This window comes from Manis javanica, chromosome 9 (genome assembly GCF_040802235.1).
Source record: "Manis javanica isolate MJ-LG chromosome 9, MJ_LKY, whole genome shotgun sequence".
Lineage (NCBI taxonomy): Eukaryota > Metazoa > Chordata > Mammalia > Pholidota > Manidae > Manis > Manis javanica.
The window spans coordinates 67,317,266-67,341,847 of record NC_133164.1 but is presented as its reverse complement, the minus strand read 5'-3'; the positions used below and the strand labels follow the sequence as shown (position 1 = coordinate 67,341,847).

At 40.3% G+C, this 24,582-nt stretch overlaps 1 protein-coding gene across 1 annotated transcript in view; it reads right to left on the bottom strand.

Moving 5' to 3' along the window:
- The window catches only part of DSG4 (desmoglein 4), a 31,614-nt gene extending 8,943 nt beyond the window's left edge, over positions 1–22,671 (bottom strand). The window contains exons 1-11 of the mRNA XM_017661753.3: positions 22,358–22,671; positions 16,308–16,343; positions 14,744–14,875; positions 13,036–13,191; positions 12,548–12,692; positions 10,172–10,338; positions 9,768–9,902; positions 8,564–8,749; positions 5,456–5,727; positions 4,050–4,189; positions 1,062–1,289 (exon numbers count right to left, since the gene is read on the bottom strand). Of these exons, the coding sequence (XP_017517242.3) occupies positions 1,062–1,289; positions 4,050–4,189; positions 5,456–5,727; positions 8,564–8,749; positions 9,768–9,902; positions 10,172–10,338; positions 12,548–12,692; positions 13,036–13,191; positions 14,744–14,875; positions 16,308–16,343; positions 22,358–22,405 (1,645 nt within the window). The 5' untranslated portion in view covers positions 22,406–22,671. The remainder of the gene's footprint in view (positions 1–1,061; positions 1,290–4,049; positions 4,190–5,455; positions 5,728–8,563; positions 8,750–9,767; positions 9,903–10,171; positions 10,339–12,547; positions 12,693–13,035; positions 13,192–14,743; positions 14,876–16,307; positions 16,344–22,357) is intronic.
- Between the last annotated feature and the right edge of the window lie 1,911 nt (positions 22,672–24,582).

The following is a 24,582-nucleotide window of genomic DNA, read 5'->3' as shown; positions in this document are numbered from 1 at the left end:
ACTGTGCAAAGGTAAGAGCCAAATAAGGCAATGGTGCCACGTATTAGATGAAAGTTTAATCTATGCTTCAACACAGGCATTGAAGCAGGACTATAGGAGGGTTCTCTGCAATGTGTTTGCATTCTTTACTGGCCAGTCTATAACATGATTTGAATATTTGTATAAACCTCCATGTTGACTGTTTTTTCTCATATTTTTACTGATAATATCTAGGATCTGAATGAGGGAAGAGTGGCTAGCAATTGTTATTTAAGAATGGGAATTGGGGCTTTGTAGGGAAAGGTGAATTCAGAGTTGTGATTTTAATAGAATTGCTTTAATGTGCTCAGTTTTAAAAACTATCAAGTCGTTTTGTGGAAAATGCTAAGAGGTTTTATGGTGAAAATGAGTAGTTGCCTGATTTCCTCCTTTGATTAAGTGGGGGCACTCTTTTCTGACATCCCTTTAGGGTTGCTGCCTTCTATGGTCCTCAGGGAGGCCGGGAGGATTTGCTCTCCGCTGGGGCTCTGCAGCCTGACTGGCATCTCGTCACCCCCGCAGTCTTCGCTATTGCCCCGAATGAAGATGAGGGAGCTGTGGCAGCCCACAGGAGGTCTTCTGGCATTTCATTTTCTATTTTACATTTAACATCTCCGAAAAAAGAACCCAAGGTTTATAAAATGTTATCTTGCCTGAAATTTGCTGCCAGTTTTCATCAGCATCAGCAGTTCATTTTTACGGCAGCGGTCAGCACAAACGTGCGCTGTCCTGGGCTCTTCACACCTCCTGGGCTTTGGCCTGCGCATTCTTTGTAGCGTCCAAATGTTTCATAACATTCTAATTTTAATACTGTATGTACATATTTGTACTTGCAATATTGATAAAACATTTTTACTTGTATTTCAGTTCAAAATTTTTCCAAATATCCTAGGTGTGTACAGGACATTTGTTTTCATTAAATATGAATATGGCAAGAATCACGGAAACAGAGATAGAAAGCATTATTCTGTGACTTGACTAATTATTTGGCAGCTGTTTTTGCCTTTGGTCTTGAAGTATGAGCTGGTGTGCATACCACTCACCATTCACGGATCTGACGTCCCATAAGTCAGCTGACCCTGGTGGCTGGTCCACGACGCAGAAGGTGAAGGGAGCCCCGTAAGAGTGATCGTTGACATTTCTCGCAGAGATGAGGGTGGATGGGGAGGCGATGCAGACGGTTTCACTTTCAACAAGAACAACCGGACAGTAATCGTGGGCATCGGGAACTTTGACACATATGGTTCCGGTTGCTGTTTTCCCAGAACCATCTGAAACAGCAAAGCATCATGGGTTTTGGGGTAAAGGGTGTCCGGGAGAAAATCCTTTCTTACATCCCGTGATGATACCACAGCACAGAGGGGTAGCAGGGATGCCTACTGAGATGGTGTGCGATAGGTTCCTGCCCACTCCTGTGACCTGAAGCCTCTGCTGGCTGCCTCCCAGCATCCCTGGTTTCTGGTTCTCGTGGCCATACTCCCTCTTCCTAGAATGGTGTCCATCCCCGCTTCATTCTGCCAACTCCTACACATCATAAGATGCAAAATTTAATGTCCTTCCTCAGAGGTGTGCTTTCTACTCTCTGTCTTCGTAAGTAAGAACCTTTCATTCAGGGTGATTATTGAGCCTTGTGTTTGTGGAAATAACCACAAGTGAAATTAAATAATTGTGGTTTTCTTTTCCTGTTTCACTGCTTATTTTCATTCCACCCATTAGATGCTATTTTTCCCTGAAGTGGCACTTGTGAAAACATAAATCTGTTAGATTTTTTCCCTAACCCATTTGAAACAAGTTTTGGGTTAGTATAGTTTATTAGAAAGGGCAAAGGATAAAAAAATAGGAGTCTGGGCTTTTAATTCACTTTTATATTTTATGTTGAATAAAGAATTATTTTTGTTTTTAATTTGCAAAGCATCTTAGTTTTTCATTTGTAAAATAGAACATTATCATCTTTAGGGCATTTTACTAGGTCATTTTTTGAGAAGTTAACTGACATCTTTTAAAGATGATTTTTGCATGCGTAAGTGGTAGAGGCATTTAGTTAATTGAGTGATAATAAACCAGGAGCCTGTTTGTATCCTACATGGCTTTGTGCAGTATGTTCCTATACCTCATTCACCCGGACTTTCCAGATTTAGGCTGTCGTTAGAGAGATACCAGGTCATCCCCTGAATGGTGTCCGTGTCAGTCTCTGATCCTCCAGAGCTTTCTTACCGCCTAGAGGTGTGACAGCCCACGGCTTGAGCTGCCGCTGCAGGGCCCGCTTCCTGCTGCCCTAGCTGTCTGAAGAGCTGTGTCTCCTCAGCTGACGACTGAGCGTCCTGGATGGGCTTATCTGGACCGTCTGGATGGCTCTCACCATGCAGATACTCTGCCTAGATCAATAAGCACTGGCCCTTGTTCTTAGTTTTCTGTCCATACAGACTGATAGTTTTTGCTCTCTTTGTTCACTTGAAATGACTATTTTTATTCCAGTTTTTGAAGATTTTCTCATACGACCCATGTATAAACATGGGCTGCAATCGACATGATTAGAATCCATTTTAGTAACAGGCCTTCTAGAATACCTACAACAAATATGGCTGGAATATTTGTTTAACTGACCCACATGTTTAAAGTGGCACTCAGAGCATGAGGGCCAGCATGCATGGACTGTGATTGCTTGGATGTTACTATGTTATTATGGTTTCTTTTTAAGTGTTATACTGTCTACTTATCTCTTTCTCCATGTTTGGTATTGTAAAGCTCAGATGTAAACTTAATGCAAACCTACAGTATCTGTTTTCTACTGGGTGTATATCTGGGACATTACTTCCCCCTTTTTCCTGGTTACTGACGTTTCTCTATTGTTTCGTTCTGTAGTAGTTGATTTTCTAGGCACTGAGAGTGATTCTAGAGAATCATTAACTATTTAAAAAAAATTATTTTATTAAGGTATGATTGATATACACTCTTATGAAGGTTTCACATGAAAAAACAATGTGGTTACTACATTTACCCGTATTATCAAGTCCCCACCCATACCCCAATGCAGTCACTGTCCATCAGTGCAGCAAGTTGTCACAGATCCACTATGTCCCTTCTCTGTGATACACTGTTCTCCCTGTGATCCCCCACACCATGTGTACTAAACATAATACCCCTCAGTCCCCTTCTCCCTCCCTCCCCACCCACCCGCCCACACCTCTCCCCTTTGGTAACCACTAGTTTATTCTTGGAGTCTGTGAGTTTGCTGCCATTTTATTCCTTCAGTTTTGCTTCATTGTTATACTCCAAAATTGAGGGAAATCATTTGGCATTTGTCTTTCCCCACCTGGCTTATTTCACTGAGGATAATGTCCTCCAGCTCTCATTAACTATTATAAATAAACTGATTCCTGTTGGTCTGTGCCAAGAGGAATGCTTAATAGTTTTTCCATGTGAGATGCAGCTCAATTACAAGTTAATTCAGTGCCTCTGTGCTTATGACTTTTATTTCGGATCTTATATTTGGAATAAACTTGTGAGTTCTTGGTCCTTAAAATCTTCCTGTGGCCGACCTGTCTAACCCAGCAACACTCACATGGGCCTTTCACTGTAACTCAGTTTTAGTGGTTCTAAAATAATTATAAACTTTGTGACACCGCCTTCCCCTCAGGTCACCCCCAAGTGAACTTTATAAATACCCTCATTATTTACTTAATGCAAACATTCCTAACATACTCTATAGGTTGGATTAACCATCTCAAGAGATAAGGCCATAATCAGAAACTGAATTTTACTTTATATATTTTAACTTTTATGCTTTCTGCTATAACATACAGTTCTTTTTTGGAATAGGTGAAATAAACAGTGGCTTAAATGTAAATTATGGTTATAAGCGTACTGAATTCATTTCTTGATTGAAGGTATTTAGAACTCTATAAGTCTTGCAGACACCAGTATATATTTTATTTGTGATTTGTGTCAATCTAATATCACCTGTAGGATAATATTTATACTTAATGCAATCATGATAATTTTATTGAAATATCAAAAATAAATTTTCTTACCGTCTATAGCCAGGATCTCTGCTGTGTATAGCCCATTGGTAATATATTTTGACTTCTTATCAAATTCCCTAGAAAACTGTATCTCAGCAGTCCTTGAATCTACTTTTAACCAGCTGCCTGCATCATGTCCTATGATATACCTGTTTTTAAACAAATAAATTCGTCATTTGCTTCTATGAAAGTTAATAATTTTAAGTCGCATATGGTGTATTAAACTTGCATTTGGCATTTTCATGCTTTACAGTTATAATTGCTTTGGTTTATAAAATGTATATATATCTCAATGAAATTGTAGTATTGAACATATTAATGTATAGGTTCACAATAGAGCTTTATAATTTCATAATTCTTACTGTTCTAGCTCTTACTATACTTGTAATCAAATGTATGAGTCTGTGCATTCCATATCTGCTTATTAAATTGTAACAGCACCTACTGAGGGAGTACCCTTTATTCATTTTCACATGTGGTATGCTTTGTTTTTCCTAGGTTTTAAGGCATTTTGGTTTCAGGCTATCTCCGTGTAGGCCTTGAAAGGGCTGTGATTCATCTACTGAGTTCAGGTTTTGTTACATGTAATGGCCTTACTGGAGGAAGGTCTGGTCTCTGTACCAGGTACAGCTCCTAGTGTCCAAGGCATTCATATGACATATCGCTTTCCCCCTGTCCCACACGGAGAGACTTCATAATTTTCGTTGTCTGTCCATTGGTTAGATTATTAAGTAGTCACAACTGTTAATATCAAAGCAATTAACAAGCCAGTGACTTAGTTCACTTGAAGAATATTGGGAGAAAGAGGAGAGACAAGGAAAGGATATAGAAAATACCTATATATTTCATGATAGTTATTTTCCCGAATATCTTACTTAGGCCTAGCTCATGTATAGTCTATGCCCCTCGGCCCCTTAAAGCCTACCGTTCTCTTTTCCAATTTTGACTGTCTTTATGCTTATTGAATTTCTGGAACGTCTGTATTTTAGCTTTCTCTATTATCTTTTTTATCCTCAAATTAATCAAGGGGTTGGAATTAGCCCCAAAGTTATTAGTTAACACAGGTTTTAGGGAAACAAGCAGTGACTCATCTTTTATGACGTCCTGCTGTTTACGATGTGGCTTAATCAGCCCTGCTCCAGGGTGGCCGACTGACCACTGGAGATCAAAGAGGCTCCCAGGGCGACTGAAGGCTGCTCTTTGATCTTCCAGTTGCTTCCTGGACACATCTACTTTTCAACACTATTGAAATTCTGAGAAAATGTCAATGCCACAGTAGTCTTCTAAAACAAATGAACTTGAAAAGCAAGGCAAAACGCCGAAAATGCTGCAGCTCACATAACTAGCAACTGCCATGAGCGTCCACACGGGTCGGAGCAGTGCTTGCCCCAAGGAGCGTGAAACGCTCACAGTACCTGACGTTTGTCGCTGGGGTTCCCGTGTCCAGATCCACAGCTGTGTATGTGCCGAGCACGTGATGCAGTAAGGAATCTCCCCTGATAGCTTCTCGCACACTGAAGGTCATAGAATTTGGATGAAATGCGGGTCCTTCTCTCACATTAACAACCTGAATTCTCACAGGAGTTGAGTGCATTTGGAATTGGGAAGCAACTGAGTGGTGAAATTCAGCTTGGTTTTTAACTCCAATGCTCAGATGAATGTTAGGCATTTGTTCATAATCCAGCATCTGAGGTGATAGAAAGTACACAACTCTCAATCAGCCACAGGAGTCTCTTTTGCTAGAATTAGAAACCCTAATAAGAAAGCAATGTATTAAGTCAAGGAGCTCTGAAATTCTGACTTTGAACTGACATAAGTTTATTTATTGTTTCATTAGGTATTCCAAACATGCCACTCCCCTTACCTGTTGACATCTGGTATATAGGTCATTTAGGTATGTGATGTTAAATTGGATTCAAATTTTGGAGTTTTGGACTTCTTATATAAGAACCCTAAAATGAAAATGATCTTTTCTTTCCAAGTGAGGTGTTTATGAAAACTTACAATGAAGTAAAAAATATAAATAAACTTTATAAAAAATAAACTTACAGTGAAATAAAAAAAGTTCAGTTATTGAACGAATAAGTAGGAACCAGGTTTCCTTTGTAGAATTCACATCTGAGAATCTCTTGAAAGTACAATCAGCATAATAAAGGTGCCAATATGTGTAATTCAGTTGAACATGTAATTAAGAGAAAATGATGCAAACAACTTCTAAAGGAGAGTTCATGATTATTACAGTCAGCCCTGAGCTATAATTTAATTTGCTGGGTCTGGTGGACAAGAAGTCTCCTTCATAGGACACATTCAAATAAGTGAATACCACACCCAGAGAAAAGTCAGCTTTGAAATGGGTTCTTTGGATAAAAGATGAATGAAATCTTTTGATCCAGAATAATTGGTGAGTAACATGAAAAGCCACCACAACCAATTCAGCACAGAGCTGAATATGAATTATGTACTCAAAAATGAATTTGTAATTGGAATAGATCTTCTCTTCCACATCCCAATTTTTATTTTCTAGAATTTCTGTCTTTAAATAAATGAAACATGCGGGATCCTTCCTTCTGTTGGGGGCATCTGGGGTTTTCGTGTGCATATACACACATGTGCTTTTCCACTGTCAGACTGTCTCTCTCCCTATTGAACAGAGCGTGGTGAAAATGCACTAACATGTATCTGAAGTTGGATGGATCATAGACACTCACAGGAGGCAGGGGCAGGAAACTGGCTGAGGGCTGATCTTCCCTCTATCAGAGATAATGAAAGGCAGATAGCAGTCAAGGCAGAGTCTCTCCCCCATTCTTTGCTAATGAGGCCCTTAATCAGGGGTTTTCTGATTGTGCCCAGAGGTCAGAGTTGTGCAAAAAGCAGTAGAAACAGCTGTTTACCCGAGTCTGCTTGGAGTTAGAATGGAAAGGCTGGAGAGACTCCATTTCTGCAGCTGAAGGCAGGATGGAAGAATAGTCCAAAGGATGTGTGGATGTGGTAGGAAGAGCTGAGGCTCTCCTTAGGGGTCTGGGATGGGGCTCAGGAAGTGCTCAAGGTGAAGACCGCTCCTCCAGAAATAGCTGGACTTCTGGTGGGTTTTTACTTCAGCAAATTTTAGTGTAGAAGCTAAGCTGTTAGATTCTCACGTCCAGGGCTTTTTGTTTTTGTCTAATTTACTGTGGCACTGCTAGTTCTCAGGAGATGTTGGTTCAGTTTAGAATAAAGTATGAAGGAGGGAGGAGGTTAGCATCTCCATTCCAAAAGGGCAGCTTCCCGTGAAGTGTCTGTGGGGGTGCGGATTGTATGCTGGGCTTTTCAGGAATTGACATTTTTTGGCACAAATGTGTCTGAAAGAGACCAGCAGGGCACACTCAGCAGGGAAGGTGAGCAGGGGAAATGTCTTAAGGTGCTGGTTCTTTCCTAGAGCTTGTTTTACTGGCCCCAGATTTCTCGTGAGGCTCTGAGACTCGGAGGTAGCAGTTAAGTGTTTGAAATCAGAAAGATCTGGTTAGATCTTGTCTGTCACGTGCTACCTGGGAGAATGTAAGCAAGTTGTTTTCCTCTTTGATTTTCACTTTCTATAGAAAAGAAAATTTCTTTCTGAGTGATGATGATTACATGAGATGATATGCAGAAAGCCTTTTTATACACAATAAAACCCATTAGCTGGGGTTTGGTGATTGCTTAATCAACATTACTTAGAAATACTATAAAAACAGAGAACCCATATTTCTTTATTAGAATTCCAATTAGCATTTTGCTTTTCTTCTCAATGTTAAAGTTAATGTAGATGCACACATGTATATTAATATTGTTTGTTAGTATTTCCATACACATTGATCAATAAGTACCAAAAAGAAGTTATTATTGACAGAGACATCTTTTACTTTCTTAAAGGTTTCCTCTGGTTACAGTGTAAGTTCCCTGACAGCGGGGACCATGTCTCATTCCCCTTCCCTAGCCCATAGCAATTCTCAGTAAATTTGAGGTGAACTTAATCATTTCTGAAGTCCTCAGAGTAAGAAACAGGTTATAGAAAATTTAGTCAGAAGCGCATGACTGAGGCCAGTCTCCTGGACACAACTACTCTTCAACACTATTGAATTTCTGAGAAAATGTCAATGTCCAAGGTTAAGCGTGGCTGGAGTAAAAATGGGGAGGGTACAAGGTGGCATTACTGACCCCATTCCAAATGCCAAATCCCGGGGAAATCACACATTTTCTAAATATATAATTCTTCTGGCTATGAGCCAACACACATAAAAAGGTTTTAACTTTTACTTGAATTAGCTTTCCCATATCACTTTGATATTTTTAAGCATATGCTTTCCTGTTCTCTTTAAGAGACTTGGGAAGCTATTCAGGAAAAAAAGATACATGCTTTGTCTACACAGCATCTAACACTACCTTGACCAATTTCATTACCATGAAATTTAATTTCCAGTAATGGGGTATTTTTTTGTAGGCAGATTCTGCCTCTGAGAGTATTTTAAACTACTGCAGAAGAAAATATTGCTGATCCCATACTATACCTTAACGACTTTCAGAATGCCTTCATTGGTTCGTGGGTCTGTTTGAATATTAAACCAATTCCCATCATTTCCAGAGAGAATTAAATATTTTGCTAACCAATTATCAGTGCCTTCTTCATCAAGATCAATTGCTTGTAACCGTATCAGTTCTGAACTTAAACAGTTCTCTTCGATTCTTGCCGAGTACTGAAATGACACAGATTTTATAATTTTATAAGCCATGCATTTTCAAAAGAGGAAAATAGTAATACATAAATTACCACTTAAAATACTGGCAACAGACTATGCTAGTAATTTCTGCACCATTAAATGCCACACAGTCATCAGAAATTTAAGAATAAATTGAATATATTAATAAGGTAACAAAACTGAATAAGATAATAAAACTTATTTTCTTATGCTGTGTATGAAATCAAGGTCAAACTAGCACTTGGTTTCGTTTTTCTTGGTTATTTTTAATTTTTAAGTTATTCCTTCCTTGTATGGTAAAGGGGCAGATAGCAAATGCATTAGGCTTTGTAGAATTCCTGTTGCAACTACTCAACTCTTCTTACGTAGGATCAAAATAACCACAGACAGGATGTAAAGGAATGAGAGTGTAGCTGAGGTGCTGTGAAGCATTTATTCACTAGAACAGATGAGCCACATTTGGCCCTGCTAGTTTTGATTTTATGCTTCTTTATGCCTAAAGATGGAAATGGAAGTTGAGAATGTTTGAGGCTTGTAGAATTAATTCAGCAAATCAACAGGCATGCAAAGACACATCAACGTTATTTCATGATTCTCAGAGTTATGTTAATAAATTTCCACATTTCTGTAAGAGTGTGGAGGAGGTGGTCTGTTGTTTGTGCAGAACAGTGACTCAAAGGCAAACATGGCATTATTAAGGTTTATTATTATTATTACTGAAGTTAATTGAAATGCAGTATCATTTCAGGTATACAACATTGTGATTCGATATTTATGTACATTGTGATATGTACACTCAGAAATATCACCCTAATAGGTCTGGTTACCATCTGCCACTGTACAAAGTTAATAAAATATCATTGACTATATATGTTATATTATTATCCATAAGAAGCTCCAAGGTTTATAAAGCATTTTCCTCCATATTTGTAAAGGAACCAGGCTTACAAATTAGTGGGAAAGCGAATCAATTATTGACACTTAGGGAAAAAAGTTTGTAAGAGAAACAACTTACAGAAGTTTTCTCCAGAGTGGGGAAATTATCATTGACATCTAAAACCTTGATTCTGCAGTTGCACTCAGAGGACAGTCCGTCTGTAGCTCCATCTCGATCTGAGCCTCTCACGAGGAGGTTATATGTACTGTGTTGCTTGATTGAGATGGAAAAGAATCGTAAAACTTAGATCTTGTTTTGAGTGAAATCCAATACATTCTGATGTTGTTAATTCCATTTGAAAGTAATTTCATATAATCTTGTAATATATTTTTTCTTTTCACAATTTTTCACTTGCAAATAATGGTTGGATTATTTTTCTTTCCCTCCTTTCCACTGGAGGAAAGGCATCCATTAATTATTTCATCTTTGTCTTTTCAAATGAAATTATTTATTTCTTATCATTAATTCATAGAAGGTTTTACCTCTCTGTCAAGGAAACTGGACATGGTGCGGACTTCTCCAGTGTACCTGTTCAGGATGAACACTGGTGCCCCTGCCGGCTCCTGAGACATGATCTTATAGGCAATCTTAGAATTCAGATGATTGTCTTCATCTGCATCGGTGGCACTTAACTTTATAACCAGTGTGTCTAGAAATGAAGGTGGAAGTGGAAAATGTTTGGGACTCTTCGGATCAACTCAGCATACTTCATGCATAGGAAGAAAGAGGGGTTGGCCTTCTGAATTATCTCTGTTCTAGTTTTCCATGTGGATATATTACCACAACTTTTAACTACATCAAGGATTACAGAGATAACTGGTTTGTTTCTATAAAATTTTATAAATTTTTTTTGCAGTTTATAAATATTTGTACTACTTAAGTGATCAAATGATAAATTAGTAGCAAAATACACCCATCTTTAATGTATGAAAAAACTCAATACCCTTTATCATAGAGCTGAAAAACTAATTTTATCAATGTTTCTTGTCACCACCTTGTGAAATTATTGTAAAATGCTTAATTAAGAAAGTTTATAGCTTAATTAAATTCAACACTGAGATTATTTATTGAGCACCTATATTCTTTATTTCACTTACCCAAAAAGCAGAGAATTACTACTGCTTTCCTTGGAAGATAATAGTACTTTACCAAATAGTCAAAAATGTACAGTTGAACTTTGAACAATGTGCGTTAGAACTATATGGGTCCTCTTATATGGAGATTTTTTTTCCATACATATATTGAAAATTGTTTTGATATTTGTGACAATCTGAAAAAACATTTTCTTCTCCAACTTACTTTATTGTAACAATATAGTATATAATACATATAACATACAAAATATGTGTGAATCAACTGTTTATGTTTTTGGTAAGCCTTCTGGTCAATAGTAATCTGCTATTAGTAGTTAAGTTTTGCATGAGTCAAAAGTTATATGTGGGTTTTCCACTGTGCAGAGGGCCAGCTTCCCTAACCCCTGTGTTGTTCAAGGGTCAACTGTATAGCTATTGGAAAGATTTTTCCACGGGAATAGGAGTTCTTGATTATTCACAGGGACAAAGAACATGCACTTTCATGAATGCCAAGTACTTGAGCTCACAGGACAGAGGGAGCTAGTCCTGGGCTTGTTTCTGCTACCCAGCCACACTTCAGAGAACCAGGGACCTCTTGGGACAGAGACGGGTCTCGTGGAAGTCATGGTTATGAAAATATGCCTGGTGCTCTGGCTAATGTCCTCACACAAGGGAGCATTAACAAGGCTGCTAATTAGGCAAAACCTAATTGGGTCCTCTTATCCTGTGTTATAAAACAATTTGTGTTTCTTATTTTCAATATCCCTGTTTTAGAGGATCTGAAGAGTTCTGACACCCCTCTCCACCCCTGCCGGTTGTTACCTCATTTCTTGTCCCTTTTCTTTTCCTCCATCCTTCACTCTCCACCAGTACCTCTATCTTGTTTTATGTGCCTTTCTTCTGAAAGTTCTGTTTTCTTCTTTTTCCCCAAATTTTATTTAGAGGTATGCACACAGACATGGATGTGAGAGGTAAGGGATGTTAGAGGACTGGAGGAGGGAAGAGGCAGAAGGCAAGAAGGGAGGGAGGAGAGGAATGAAGCACTGCAGGGGAAGCAGAAGGGCAGAAAGGGGAGGTACTCAGGAGGAGTGGCAGAAAGAGGAAAAGAGAGAAGAGCCTTAGAGTGGGAGAAGGAAGCAGGCAGGATGGGAAAACAGAGAAAGTGAGAGAACGCGATGGAGCTTGTTGCGTAGACTGAGGCCTGCAAATGCACCCTGTGACGGCCCGATGGCTTCCGTTGCAGACACGCCCTCTGTTGCATTCTACCTGGTGCAGCTCTGCCCAGAATCGGAGGAATAGATCAGAACAGAGCCCCTTCACATCCGTGGTTTCTCCCTCAGTTTACTCATTTGGATTAAGTTAATCATTAGCCCAATACAATCCCTGAGGAAGGTGCTAAGTTCCTGCTAAACCACGTGGATAAGAATCCTCCACAAACAAGAAGATAATTAGCATTTTAGATGACTTGCTTTCTACATCAATTTTAAGTTAGAATTTGTGTGGTTTATTCAAAATGAAAGTTTGACATTCTATGATCTTTAAATTGCCATTGTATTTCAATCTCCTAAAGCTTTTGATTGAGAGGCATAGATACTATAATGAAGAAGAGGGGTGACCCAGGGAAATAGATACAGTGTAACACAGAAGATGGGGTGATGCAGAGGAGTCGATACAATGTAATGCAGAGGAGTAACTCAGAGGAATAGATACAGTGTAACACGGAGAAGGGGTGAGCCGGAGGAGCAGATACAGGGTAGCAGCAGAGGAGGCATGTTATCTACTTACTTGCATCACTGTTTTCTTCAATGCTGGCTGAGTACACATTTTGTGTAAAGACTGGAGGGTTATCATTTATGTCCATAACTTTGACTCTAAGCTCAAGAGGCCTTTCTAAATCTTCACCCCGTGAATTCAGAGCCCGGCAATAGATCTGTGGGAAGTTGGGCAAGAACTCTTTTTCTATCAAAGAAAATTAAGTAACATGCTTAAAAATATTTTAGGAAATGTGTAAAGAAACATTTTGCCCTATGAATTTGGGCTATATTATAGTCTAGTAATTTAAATATCATCAAGACATTTGACTACATACAGGTGCTACACACCAGAGGCTTCTGAACTATAAACCTGTATTTTCATATTCTTTCCAACTCTTCCTTTATTTGGTTTCAGCTTACTGTGTTTTATCAAAATTAAGCATTAGTTCTGAGATGATTATTTTTTATAAAGGGGAAAAACAAATATGCATAAATCAAAGCACATTGCTTGTGGCTTACCAAAAAAAGTGGAGTTATCTCTCTGTCCACCACTGAAGTGATGTTAATTTCTCCAGTCCGAGGATTAATAGTGAACACTCCATAAGGTGGTCGATCAATTCCTGCCCCAGAAATGCGGTATGTAATCCTCTGGTTCACCTCACAGTCTGATCGAATCTACAAGGAAGATGGCTGGGATTGTGACCTAATTTAGAGCAGGTCATGAACTGCAGAGCATAGTGCAGGGAGAAGCGAATGGGATTTGTAGCCAGGCAGACTTTTAGACTGAAACCAGGCATCATGATTTAGGCCTCCAGGATCTTGGAAAATTCACTGAACTTTGTCAAACACCAGCTTCTAAGGATAAACCTATCCTAGGTTTGTTGTAGGGACTGTCTAAGGTCACATATTTGTACACCCCACCCCAATGCCTGGCATATGGCACTTTTGTAACTTGATGTTAGATTTTATACAATTACCAGTACATTGTTCAGTTCTCTGATTTTCTTTGCATATAAACAGTTTGACAGAAGAAATCCTCACCTTTACTATTTTTTAAAAAAAAGATTGTGTTATATTAACATGTATTTTGCTTAAACTTTAGAGATTTTATCAAGATTATGATAAATTTAGAAAACCGGAAATGTTTAGAGATACTGGCATTAATTTTATGAATTGAAGCCCACTATTTTGGTCATCTGCCAAATAGATTTATGTCAAATATTATGTCATATAGGTTTTTAAAAACAGTCTTAATCTATTGCTCATAAATTTAAACAAAGATAGTTTAAATTTTGAGACCTCACCCACATACTAAAGATGAGAACACTTGGTAAAATTCTAAGATTTCTTCCCCAAGCATCCACAATTAAATAAAGACAGCTGGAAATACAGTTTGGATTAGCTCCATGCTAATCCAAAGACTTTATGTAGATGAAAATCCAGGAAATCCCTCAAATGCAAATAAAAAGAAAGGAATATGCCATATCAATGGGATGACATATGGTCTAACTGGAAGTTGAATAGAAACAACAACAATTTAAAGCTTTCCAAAAGTTGCCAAAAATGTGAAAAGTTCCGAGAGTGAATAAATAACCTCTTTTCTTGAGTTGAGGTTATATGTGTAACATCACTGTATATGCACATTTAAGCTATGTGGAAATGTAAGGCTTTAAGGAGAGAATTCTGGTAGGTCCCCCTTCTGCTGATTTCACTGGTGGGGCTCAGGGTGCCCAGGAAGAGCTAGGGAACCTGTTAATGTGGATCCCATCCTTTGCGGATTAATTTGTAACACATTCTTCCCTTAACTCTCCTTCCTTATTGATTGCCATAAGAATCTAGTGGAAACTTTTGACCCTATCTTTACTTTCTTGGAGAGAATTAGTCAGTACTATAAACCTTTGATTTTGGGGAGGGATGGTCAAAGACTCTCCTTACATGAGTACATGTCCTATAAGGCAATACATGACAAGGAGAAGAGAAGAAAGGAACGGAACAAGCCCAGCCGTGCCACATCTCTCCAGGACTGCTCAGGGACACTGGTTCTGTGCCAGCTCCCAGAGGTGATATTCAAAACTGTCTCAGCAACACGAGCACTGGCTCCATGTCCCCGTCTCCCTAAATGACCGTGTAGTCGTGAAGGCTGCAGGTCCTTGGGGTGTCGGAGGGCTTTGCTGCTGTGCTCCAGCACCCGTCATCAGCACGCACTCCTGTTTATTTGATCACTTACTCTGGCAATTGGATTCCTCCTGGAGTTGTCCTCTCCTTCTCGACAGGCTGCAGCAAACTTGATCCACTCCCGCTTTTGTCTTCTGACAGTCTGCCATTTTGTGGTGCCATTTTCAATGTCTAACTCCTTCACCTTAAGCAAAAACAGTTCACGTTTCATACAGAGTGAGCGTGATTTTACTTAGTAATTTATTCCACAATGTAAGATGCACCCAGAAGAAGCAACGGTATTGAATTTGAGGAACAAACTTTTTACTAATTCACAACTCTGTGTAGATACAGCTTGGTTCCCTGACTAATTTTTTTGGAATCACTACATTTTTAACTATATGATTCCAGTGAAATGGATGTCACTAGTTATGTGTTACATTGGGTAAGAGGTTTCAGTTTTTCTTCAATGTCTCCTCACCAGGTGGAGGCCCACGTTATCCTTCACTGAGCTCTGACCAGGCCTGCTGGTCTCCAGGTAAGGGACTGCCAGTGAATGTGTCCCATGCACAGGAAGGCTGTGCTGGTGAGCGCATGCTGACCTACAACGGGAGGGATGTTCCTCTTAGTTGTAAGGACACCACTCTGGCTAAGCATTCAAATATATTATTACAGGAGTAGACAAATATTTTAACTGAACTGATGGTGTCTGTAGTAGGCCTATGAACACCTATAAGGCATCTTGTGTTGTCCTTTGCTTCTCTGCCTGCTATGTGCTTTTCTCTTTGTAGTCTTCTGTTGCTATTAAAGGATGTTTAAGAATTTTATAGCATTAGAGAGTTTAGACATATTGCTACATGCATAAACATATGCACATATATATGTATATCTTTTCAAACTAACTCCTACTGTGCTTATTGAGACATAGATGGCTGTCTGTTTAAGCTAGTACTTCATTTAATTACTACTCTGGGGAAGGAGATATTCCCTGTGAATGGAGCTTATCCTTCTGAAGAGTTAGACAATGAAAAGCATTTACCATTTCCCCCATTTTGATACTTCCTGAAATGTACCAGACATGCCTTATTTTGTCAAAACAGATTAGAAAAATAATTTTATTTTCTTCTGTGATTTGAGATCATCATTATGAAAGTGTAACAACTGCAATAAAAGCCCTGCCAGAGAGAGGGGACGGTTTTATTTCCTGAGTTACACTCTGCTTGATATCAGATTCTCTGTTGTAATCCCACATTTTTAATTTTTGTCTCTTTCCCTCATTGAATGACCACAGATGTCTTCCTTGCTGATGCAACTGTGTGAAAACACTCTTCCCCTTTGAACATGTTACTTTTGCTTTGCTTTAATTTGGGGAATGTGCTAAGAACCTGCTAGTATAGTTTGATAAGTAGGAGTTACTGTGACCCTGAACCACCACAAACCACGCCTATGGCATGGACACCTGAGCGCACGGTTTCACTGCTGCTATTTCAGTCCAGCAGAAGTTCTTACTCTTAACTGTCATCAGGATGGTTGTGGTTATGGTTACAGATATTTTGAATAGTTTGATATGTGATGCATCATGCAATTCAGGTTTTCTTTCAATATTAAGTTAAGAAAATAGTTTTAGTATACATTACCTCGACAATAAACTCACTGTTTACCTCCAGCACCACCTGTTGAAGAAGGCACAATTCTATTAGCATAAACTCATGTAACTTAAGAATTCACAAAACCATTGAGGGTGTTCTCTTAAATTCATTTCTTAAATATATATTTTGTTAGTAATATAGAATAAACATGGGTAATAATGCAAGATGAGTAATACACACTTTTGCCCTCCAAAGGCTTTTAAACTTTCAGGGAAGACAAACACGTAACCGAGCGGAGCTGGGGCAGAGACAGCGCTTCAGCAGAGACAGCAGTGTCTTGGTGGGAGGATAAAGCAGACAACTCAAATTGTCAAAGTGAATTCTGGGGAGACCTCATGGGAGAGCAGGCACTGGAAAGGGCTCTGTTGGATGAAGCTGCTTTGATAAGAGGAATGATGGGGAAGAAAATTTCAGCCAGGGTAAAACAGGAGCATAGGTGTACAGGCACGATGTTTCTGACTGTGTTCCAGAAATGGTAGACGACATCATTGGCTGGGAGGCAGGAGAAATAGTGAGGAGACGTGGGGGAAGGACTGGAATGTCGGTTTGGGTGCAGATCATGAAGTGCTTTATAGGCTACAGGCCTATGGAGTTCTGTTTTGCTGGTGAAGAAACAGGCAGTGACAAACACATTGTTTGTAAAACATGTCATTGACATGAAGGGACAGTTACAAGGGAAAGCACTAGAAGGAGAGACACTCCCACAGTTTGTAGGGGAAGGGGCTGTGTGGGGGAGGGCACAGGTGGGAATTTGGAATGACAGCTGAATACAGAAGGGGGAAAATACACACTAGAAATCTGTCAGCAGGTCATAGTGTTTCCCTCTTAACTCGCTTTCTCCCATCCCTGCGTGTTGTAGCACAGCTGCATGAATCTCATTCTGTGAAGAACAGTTATGGGCTCCTGGATAATTTAAAAAATCCCTTGCCTGTAAAAGTCACCTTCTAGAGTCTGTGGGTCACACGTTATCCTACGATGTGGTTTGGCCCTAGGGCCTGGCTAAAAGATGTCGCACAAAAGGGAGGTGGCTGAACCAGCTGCCATTATGGTGGAGTGCCAGGAAAGGGAGTTAGAGGCAGTAGAAGGGGCAGAAACGACCCGGGGAGATGTTTGGTGTCCTGAGTGGGTTACAGTCTCTGCTGATGAGGTGGACCCTCAGGCTCATTTGATGCTCACTAACTACATAAGATTGCCTGTTAGCCTGTAGGTGGGAAAGATGGTGAAGGGACTTAGCGAAAAAGATGAGTTAGAAATTCAACCCAGTCATTCATTCAGAATTGTCATCAGTAAAATATTAGATGACCGGCCGACTTGATGAGAGTGTTTTCTGCCTGTCTTCTTCCTTTGGACATCCTTACAGTGAATGGCATTAACCGAAACAGCCTGAGGAGGACTTTTTCTGCTAAGATGAAAGTAGCTAAGAAGCCAAAATGTATGTGTCTCTGCTAACCTCTGAGAACATGGTGGAGACTGAGGCAGAGTACCTGCCCAGAAGGGGTTCACAGATTAAAGAGGGGGGAAAAGAGACAAAGAAGAAAAGATGTGGCCACATTACAGATACAAAAAAACCCATGTACAGGATATAGCATTGGCCTGATCAAGCAAAGGAGCTGGTCCTGAAGAGTGGATAAGGTTTTGTACATAGTATTGGGTTCAAATTCTGACTGTGCAACTTACAGTACATGCATGAACATTCATGCCCTGGGAGTTTCTTTATTTGTAAAATGAGGATACTTCCATTTAGCATTCAGGATTTTTGTTACGTGTGTGAAATAACTTTGTTAGCTGTAAAATGTTTTCCTGCCATAGGGCAGTGAAATGGGAATGCAAGACTGACCGAATCCAGGGAACTGGCTACTGGGTCATCTCGATTTTAAACCCTCACTAACCACATAAAGTTGCCCGTTTACATTTAGGTGGGAAATAATGGTGAAGTGACTTGGTGAAAAAGATAAATTAGAAACCAACACCAATCATTCACTCAAAAGTTTTCATCAGTAAAATATTAGACAGGCATTGTCCTTTGTATGCAAGACAAAATCCCAACCATCACGACATAGACATTGCAGGGCCAGTTATAGGATTCACAATATTCTGTAGCATCTGACTTCTGGAAAATTGCTCAAGTTTTTCTGGGCCTAGTTTCTTTTTTCAATACTCTCTCCTGAAGAGAATTTCTCCTAAAGAGAATTCCATAAGCTATGTGGAATCTAAATCATTGTGTCCTTATTACAATAAGAGTACATATTATTATTTTACATACTGAGTGTATTTAAAGTAGCAGCAACTGAACAGGCTATTTTTCCTCTCCGTGACTTACCTTTTTGAAGTTGGTTTTTGATGTCATCTGCATATGAGGACTGACTTATTAATAAGCAGTTCTCTCTTGCGTCATACTTATAAAAATCATTGAGTAAAGCGTTTGCTGGCCTCACAGGGATATGGTACAGATGCCAAGTTCAAGCCTAATTATATCACTTTTGTTTGTAATTGAAGGTATATCCAGAAGTGGCATTGCAGTCTGTAAGCCGTGTAATTTTCTGTGTAGGAAAGAAGGGCCTGCATTTCTCATGCAGGTTACTATTTGAAGGTTCCACTCCAGCCGCTCCGTCATCAGGGCTGCTGTGGGTGAGCAATCCGAGCTGGGACCCACTTGAGAAAGGGGAGGAAACTTCCCTGCAGCTGGACCAGCAGTATGATCGCTCTGTAAGGAGCCCCTCCCTGCACACTTAGGGCCTAGAGAGGATGCAGAGGACTGTGTACTCAGAATCGGGAAGTTCTCTGAGAGAGAAACATCTTTGGAAAAGAGGAAGCATTGCAGAATCTTAAGAACCTGAAATATTTTTGGAGCAGGATTTTTATCCTACAACTCCACAGGTAGATACTGTTGACAAGATGGTGTTAAAGTTATAGGTCAGGCTATGGTGATAATACTAGATATCTCTTGGGATATAAATGTTTTTAGTTCATCATGAACTCTGCAGGAATTTGAAGGTAAAAATAGAAAAGTGTACACTTGGTTTAAAATATGTTTTCTAGTTTCTTAGCCACTTACATCAATAATAAAGTAAGAGGTGAGATTTGCTTCCATGTAAACAGTGTGATGAGAGCATCAGTTTTCTGTAACAAGCCCTATGGAAACCAATTATGTAAGCTATCCAGATTTCTGCTTAGGACCTAAAACGCCCATCAGATAAGGTGTTTTTTCCCCCTCATCAGTCTATACGTCTAGAAATTTGCCTGACAATAAAATAAATTTCTGTTCCACATGTCAGAATCACATTGTTTTATGTGGAAGTTAAATTGCTAAGTGGCTAGCTTAGTTCCAAATATGTTTTTTAATTTTAATGCCTGTTTTCAACTTACAGTAAGGTAGTACCTCACTTAGTCACCTAACTTCTTTAACTTCCTGAGAATCACAATATTTAGTTGAAATGTTTACACTACATATGTGGCATGAGTGATCACTATGTGTGCACAAAAATTCTTATCTGATAAAGCTACATGGCTGTTTTTCATGATCTTATCAACTCTGTAAAATACAGGCCTCTCACAGCTAATACCTGTTCTGCCTTAAGTGATTCTTTTGTAGTAAAACTACAAAATCCATAGCATGACCTAAGTTTGATTCTCCAAACTAAGTTATGAAAATAATATTCGGGAGCTAGCTATGAGCTTCTGCTATGTAACTATCTGGTAGAAATAATTACAGAATCTCAGAGTTTCTGTATTGGGAGAAATTTAGTGCTGTCATGCCCAACCACGCATCCCTATGTGGGGCACGCGAAGCTGGAGAGGCTGAGTGCCTCAGCACAGGTACCCAGCCCCGGGGCCTCCACACCTGCTCTGCTGACTGCTCGAACCACCCCATCCGTTTTACAGCAGAACATGGCCAACACCCTCAGAAAGAAGACCAAAGGACTCATGATAAAAGGAAACACCTTAGTAGCTGGGCATTTGGGGGTATCTTTTATAGGTTGTCAGTCAAATTCTTGCTTCAAGTACTCCTTGTGGGTGAGATCCAGATGACACCAAGTGCTTGCAGAGGCTGCCACACCCTCCTCAGGGCCAGTGATGACCCAGAGAGCCTTTGGTTTAGTTCAGAGAGAAGGGGCAGAGTTCAAGTTCAGCAGATGAAAGACAAGCAGGCATATGCCTATTTTATACAACATCCATAATATGACATAGATTCTCTGCAAACATTTCTTGCCTTTGCTCCAGTCTTGAAACATGCTGGAATTTTCTGCTTCCTAATTCTAAAACTTACTAACTGATATCTTAAGGGATGTTAGAAATACAAAAAAGAACTTAAATCTATCACAATTACCAAGAAAGTGTAAAACACAAATACTTCAGCATCAGTGATGAGTAGGAAGAAATTAAGTATCAAGAACACTAAAATTACTAAGGAAAATAAAAGAATACTGCCAAAAAGGAATCCCGAGAATCTGTAATGTAATACTCTTTCAGGATCAAGGAGAAGAAAAATTAACTCTTCAGCTGAACTCAGCAGGTGAAATTTAGTGCCTCTGAAGTTGCCTCTACAATACTGATGCAAGCAATCAGTTTTCATTACAGAAAATGGGAGGCTTATCAGAGTTGACGCACGGAAATAAACACAGAACTATAACAAGAGGTCTATACTGAAGTTTTTTTACTTCTATTAAATATCATGTCAGATTTTCCTCTCATCTTTAAGTAAATAATGACCACTGTAACAGGATATTGCACTTCTGTGTGAAGTTTTTAAGTTTACAAATTTGTTTTTAAATGGTCTTGTTTCCTGGTCTGTGTCTCAAGCTCAGATAATGGAATGTTCTAGCACCCTGCTTCTGGAGTTCTCAGAAATGTGCGCTCCAGGAGAATGGCACCTGGCTGGCCAGCAGGACAGTGGTGCGCCTCCCCTCCCTGGCCTCCGCCGCCCTCTGCCTTGTCAAACCCATGTTTCGGAGGCTCTGTGCAAAGCCACCTGCTTGAGAACAGGTGGAAATCACTTTCCGAGCTTATCTTGCAGCAGTGATGACATTTCTGGGAGACAGGGCAGCCAAGTTTAGGGTATTTGCCTTTATCTGCTTTGAAAAATGTACAATTTCCTAAAAATCCCCTTCTCTTATCTTTCCAATTATACACTCTTAACAGTTTTAACCGAATTGTGTCATTTGACCATCAAGAGGCTTAAGTCTCATCTAGTCTAATCTAGCTTAATTGATTCTTCAAACAGACTTCTCTGGCTGAATTGGTGATAGTCGGGTGCATCGCTAAGCTTGCCCCTTGCCCCTCTGAGCACTGGGTGCTGGGGCCGCCTGGCCCTGCTGAGGATGGGACATTGGCTTCTCGATGCCCCTCTGGGAGGCACGACACATCTCGGGTATCAAGGCTTGGAGGAAAGTAATGGAAGATTCAAAATGCCATGTTTACTTTAAAGAAATAGACCCTCTAAATGTTTCCTTCCTGGACAGTGGGGGTGTTTTGATAATGCCAGAAAGGGCTTGGCTCACTTTCTTCATTTTTCTTTATCCATTTCTGACTGGAAAAAAAATTTCTCTTATAACAAATATTTCACAATGAGTCGCAATGTAATTTTGACATAGTTAACATTCATTCAACCTTGAAGCTAACTCACAGGGAAATAACTGTTTAAAAGGAAAGGGCTTGACCAACTGACTTTCCTACAGATGTAAGACACATTTGCTCTGGGAATTCTGACAGCAATCTGTCTGACTTAAGTACAAGAAAGTAGAAAAATAATTTTATTTCTGATTATAAGTTTTAGAACTCTTCTAGCATTTGTTCTGAATTAGATCATGCCTCTGACGCCATCTAGGTCTAATTTGGCCACTTTCCCACACTGCTTCCCTGTGGCCCAGGCCCCTCGGGCACGGAGAGACCTTTGAGGCCACCAGAGGTTACTTGCATGGACCTCTCTTTGCAGGAAGGGATTTAAAAATGGAATAAATCCCAAGTGAAAGTCCGGCACCTGACAGAGGAGAAAAGGCCTCAAGGCTGCATTTCCTTCCCAGGTCTTGAATTCTACTTACCATTAAAATGATCAACAGGCCAATGTTCCAGAAAAGGAGCCAGTCCATTCCTTCGGTTTCTCTAGACACGAACCCCTGCGAGATTCTGTTTTAGTCCCAATCCTCTCTGGGTCCTGAATTTGGCTCTGTAGCGAGATGGACTTCGAGATGCCCTTTGAGGAGGGCCTGGGCGACGACACCGGTGCCTTCTGGGCAGAGGAACAAGATGCTCTATAATGACTCTGTGTCCCCACCCGGACTCCGGGCCCGTCTGGAAGGCTGGCCTTGTTCGGGTTCTGGGTAGGAACGTAGACACGCCTCGATTCTTATTGCAATGAAACCCTTTGTTGGACACCAAAGAAAAATCTTACAGAGTGAGGACAAGATTTACAGGGAAGATACCCAATGAATAATAAATTACTCACGACATGAAAAATAATTAAAATGTTAGGGCCTATCATCATGCTGAATAAAATTAGTAGTCTTATTCTTACTGTCAACATTGTAAAAGCAAAATTACACAGACGGACACACATGTCCACTACAGAACCCACTTCAAGGCCTGACGCTTTGAGCGGAGGACCTGTGGAAAGGCCGCAGAGCTAAGTGTGGTGGAGGCAGGGGGGCCAGTGAGCCTCTCGCCTCTCCCTCAGGGAACTCCTGCTTCCCTCCTTGGGCAGTCCTGTAGTGGAACTGCATTCCTCAATTTTAAAGATGTTGTGAAAAAAATAAGGTCAAGACAAGGTGATTCCACTAGTTTGTTTGTTTCCACATTTTAGCCTCGTCTTTTTCCTACACACAGTTGAACTTGGGTGGAAATAACCAATAATAATAACAATAATAAGTAACCACAGTATGGTCTGCTCCCTACTCACAGCGCGTCCACGGATGAAGTCCGTGACATGGGCCAGGAACACCTATTCCACCGTCACAAGCCCTTATGAAGGAGCAGCTGAGGTTGGAGACCTGAGAATCTGAGGGAAAAGGCCAGGGCAGCCTCCGGATCATACCGGAAAACGTTTCCTCTTTTTCATTTCTCTTCCCCTTTGTTAGTGTGGGTTTAGAATAGGTAGCTTCCTCATGAAAAAACTGCAGGCTGGCCCTTAGCATCAGTAAACGTCAAGGGGAAATGCAGCTGCGGGTTCTCTGATTGCCAGTGCTGGGCTGGAGGACCTCGAGGGACCACCCCCTCCCACCCCACCCCCCGTCTTCACCGCCCCACCTGCATCTCAGGAGCCCAACAGGCTCCATCTCTAGCGCTTCTGGGAGCTTAGGGAAGAGCCGAGGCATTGAGAGGGCTGGCATAGTGTCCTAAGCAGAAGTGAATTACATGTTGAAGATATTTATGAGAAAGAGAGCAGGAAATTATATTTAAGAACTGGGAAGAAAATGAACTGTTACAAGAGGCAGTGCCCGAACCAAGCCTTATATTTGGTGATATCTGCCTAATCCAACCTTGTATAAGCCGACCTGATAAACCATGCGTATGAGATTGTTTTTTAAAATACACCTCCAGGTGGCCCTGCGGATTATCTAGAAAGCCAACACACATAGATATTCCCTGCTTGGTTGATGAACCTGCTCTTTCATTTCTGCTGGATAGGTCTTTAAAAGAAAAGTTATAGACAGCTGTGTGAGTAAACAAGAGTTTAAAAAAATTCTTCTGTAACCATTTTATATCCCACTGAACTTTCATCCTTCATTTTCATGAATTTTTGCCCAGAGGTTTGAAAAGTGACCTTTATATCTGCCACAGAAAAGTTTTCTTGAATGGCTAGGCCAGAAGAGCATTGGATCATTTTTCCCCTTGAGATGTGTCCCCAGGAATAATGCCAGTGAGCCCCCCTTACTTGTTTCTGTGTGGGAAGGGCAAAGGGTGCTGCTGCCTGAGGGGGTTTCCAGGGGACAGGGTGGCGGGACAGGGTCCTCTGCAGTCCAGCCTGGCAAGGACCTTCTCATTGGCTGCAGTTCTGTCATGGCCGTGTTTTTTTATTTTTGTGCACAGCATTTGACTTACTTGAGGTGGTGAGGGACACTGAGGATCCTCACTGCATCAGTGAGGGCTGTTCCTTAGCCAGCTGTGTGTATTTCTATCCCTAGAAACGCCACAAACCCCTCTGGAAGTATTGGTGCCTTGTGGAAACGATACGTGCAGGACTGCTTAAGATTTCAATTATGGAAACTCACGAGAAACACCAAAAAAGGGCAAGAATTCTACCTCCTGATATATGGTCGTTTATAGAAAT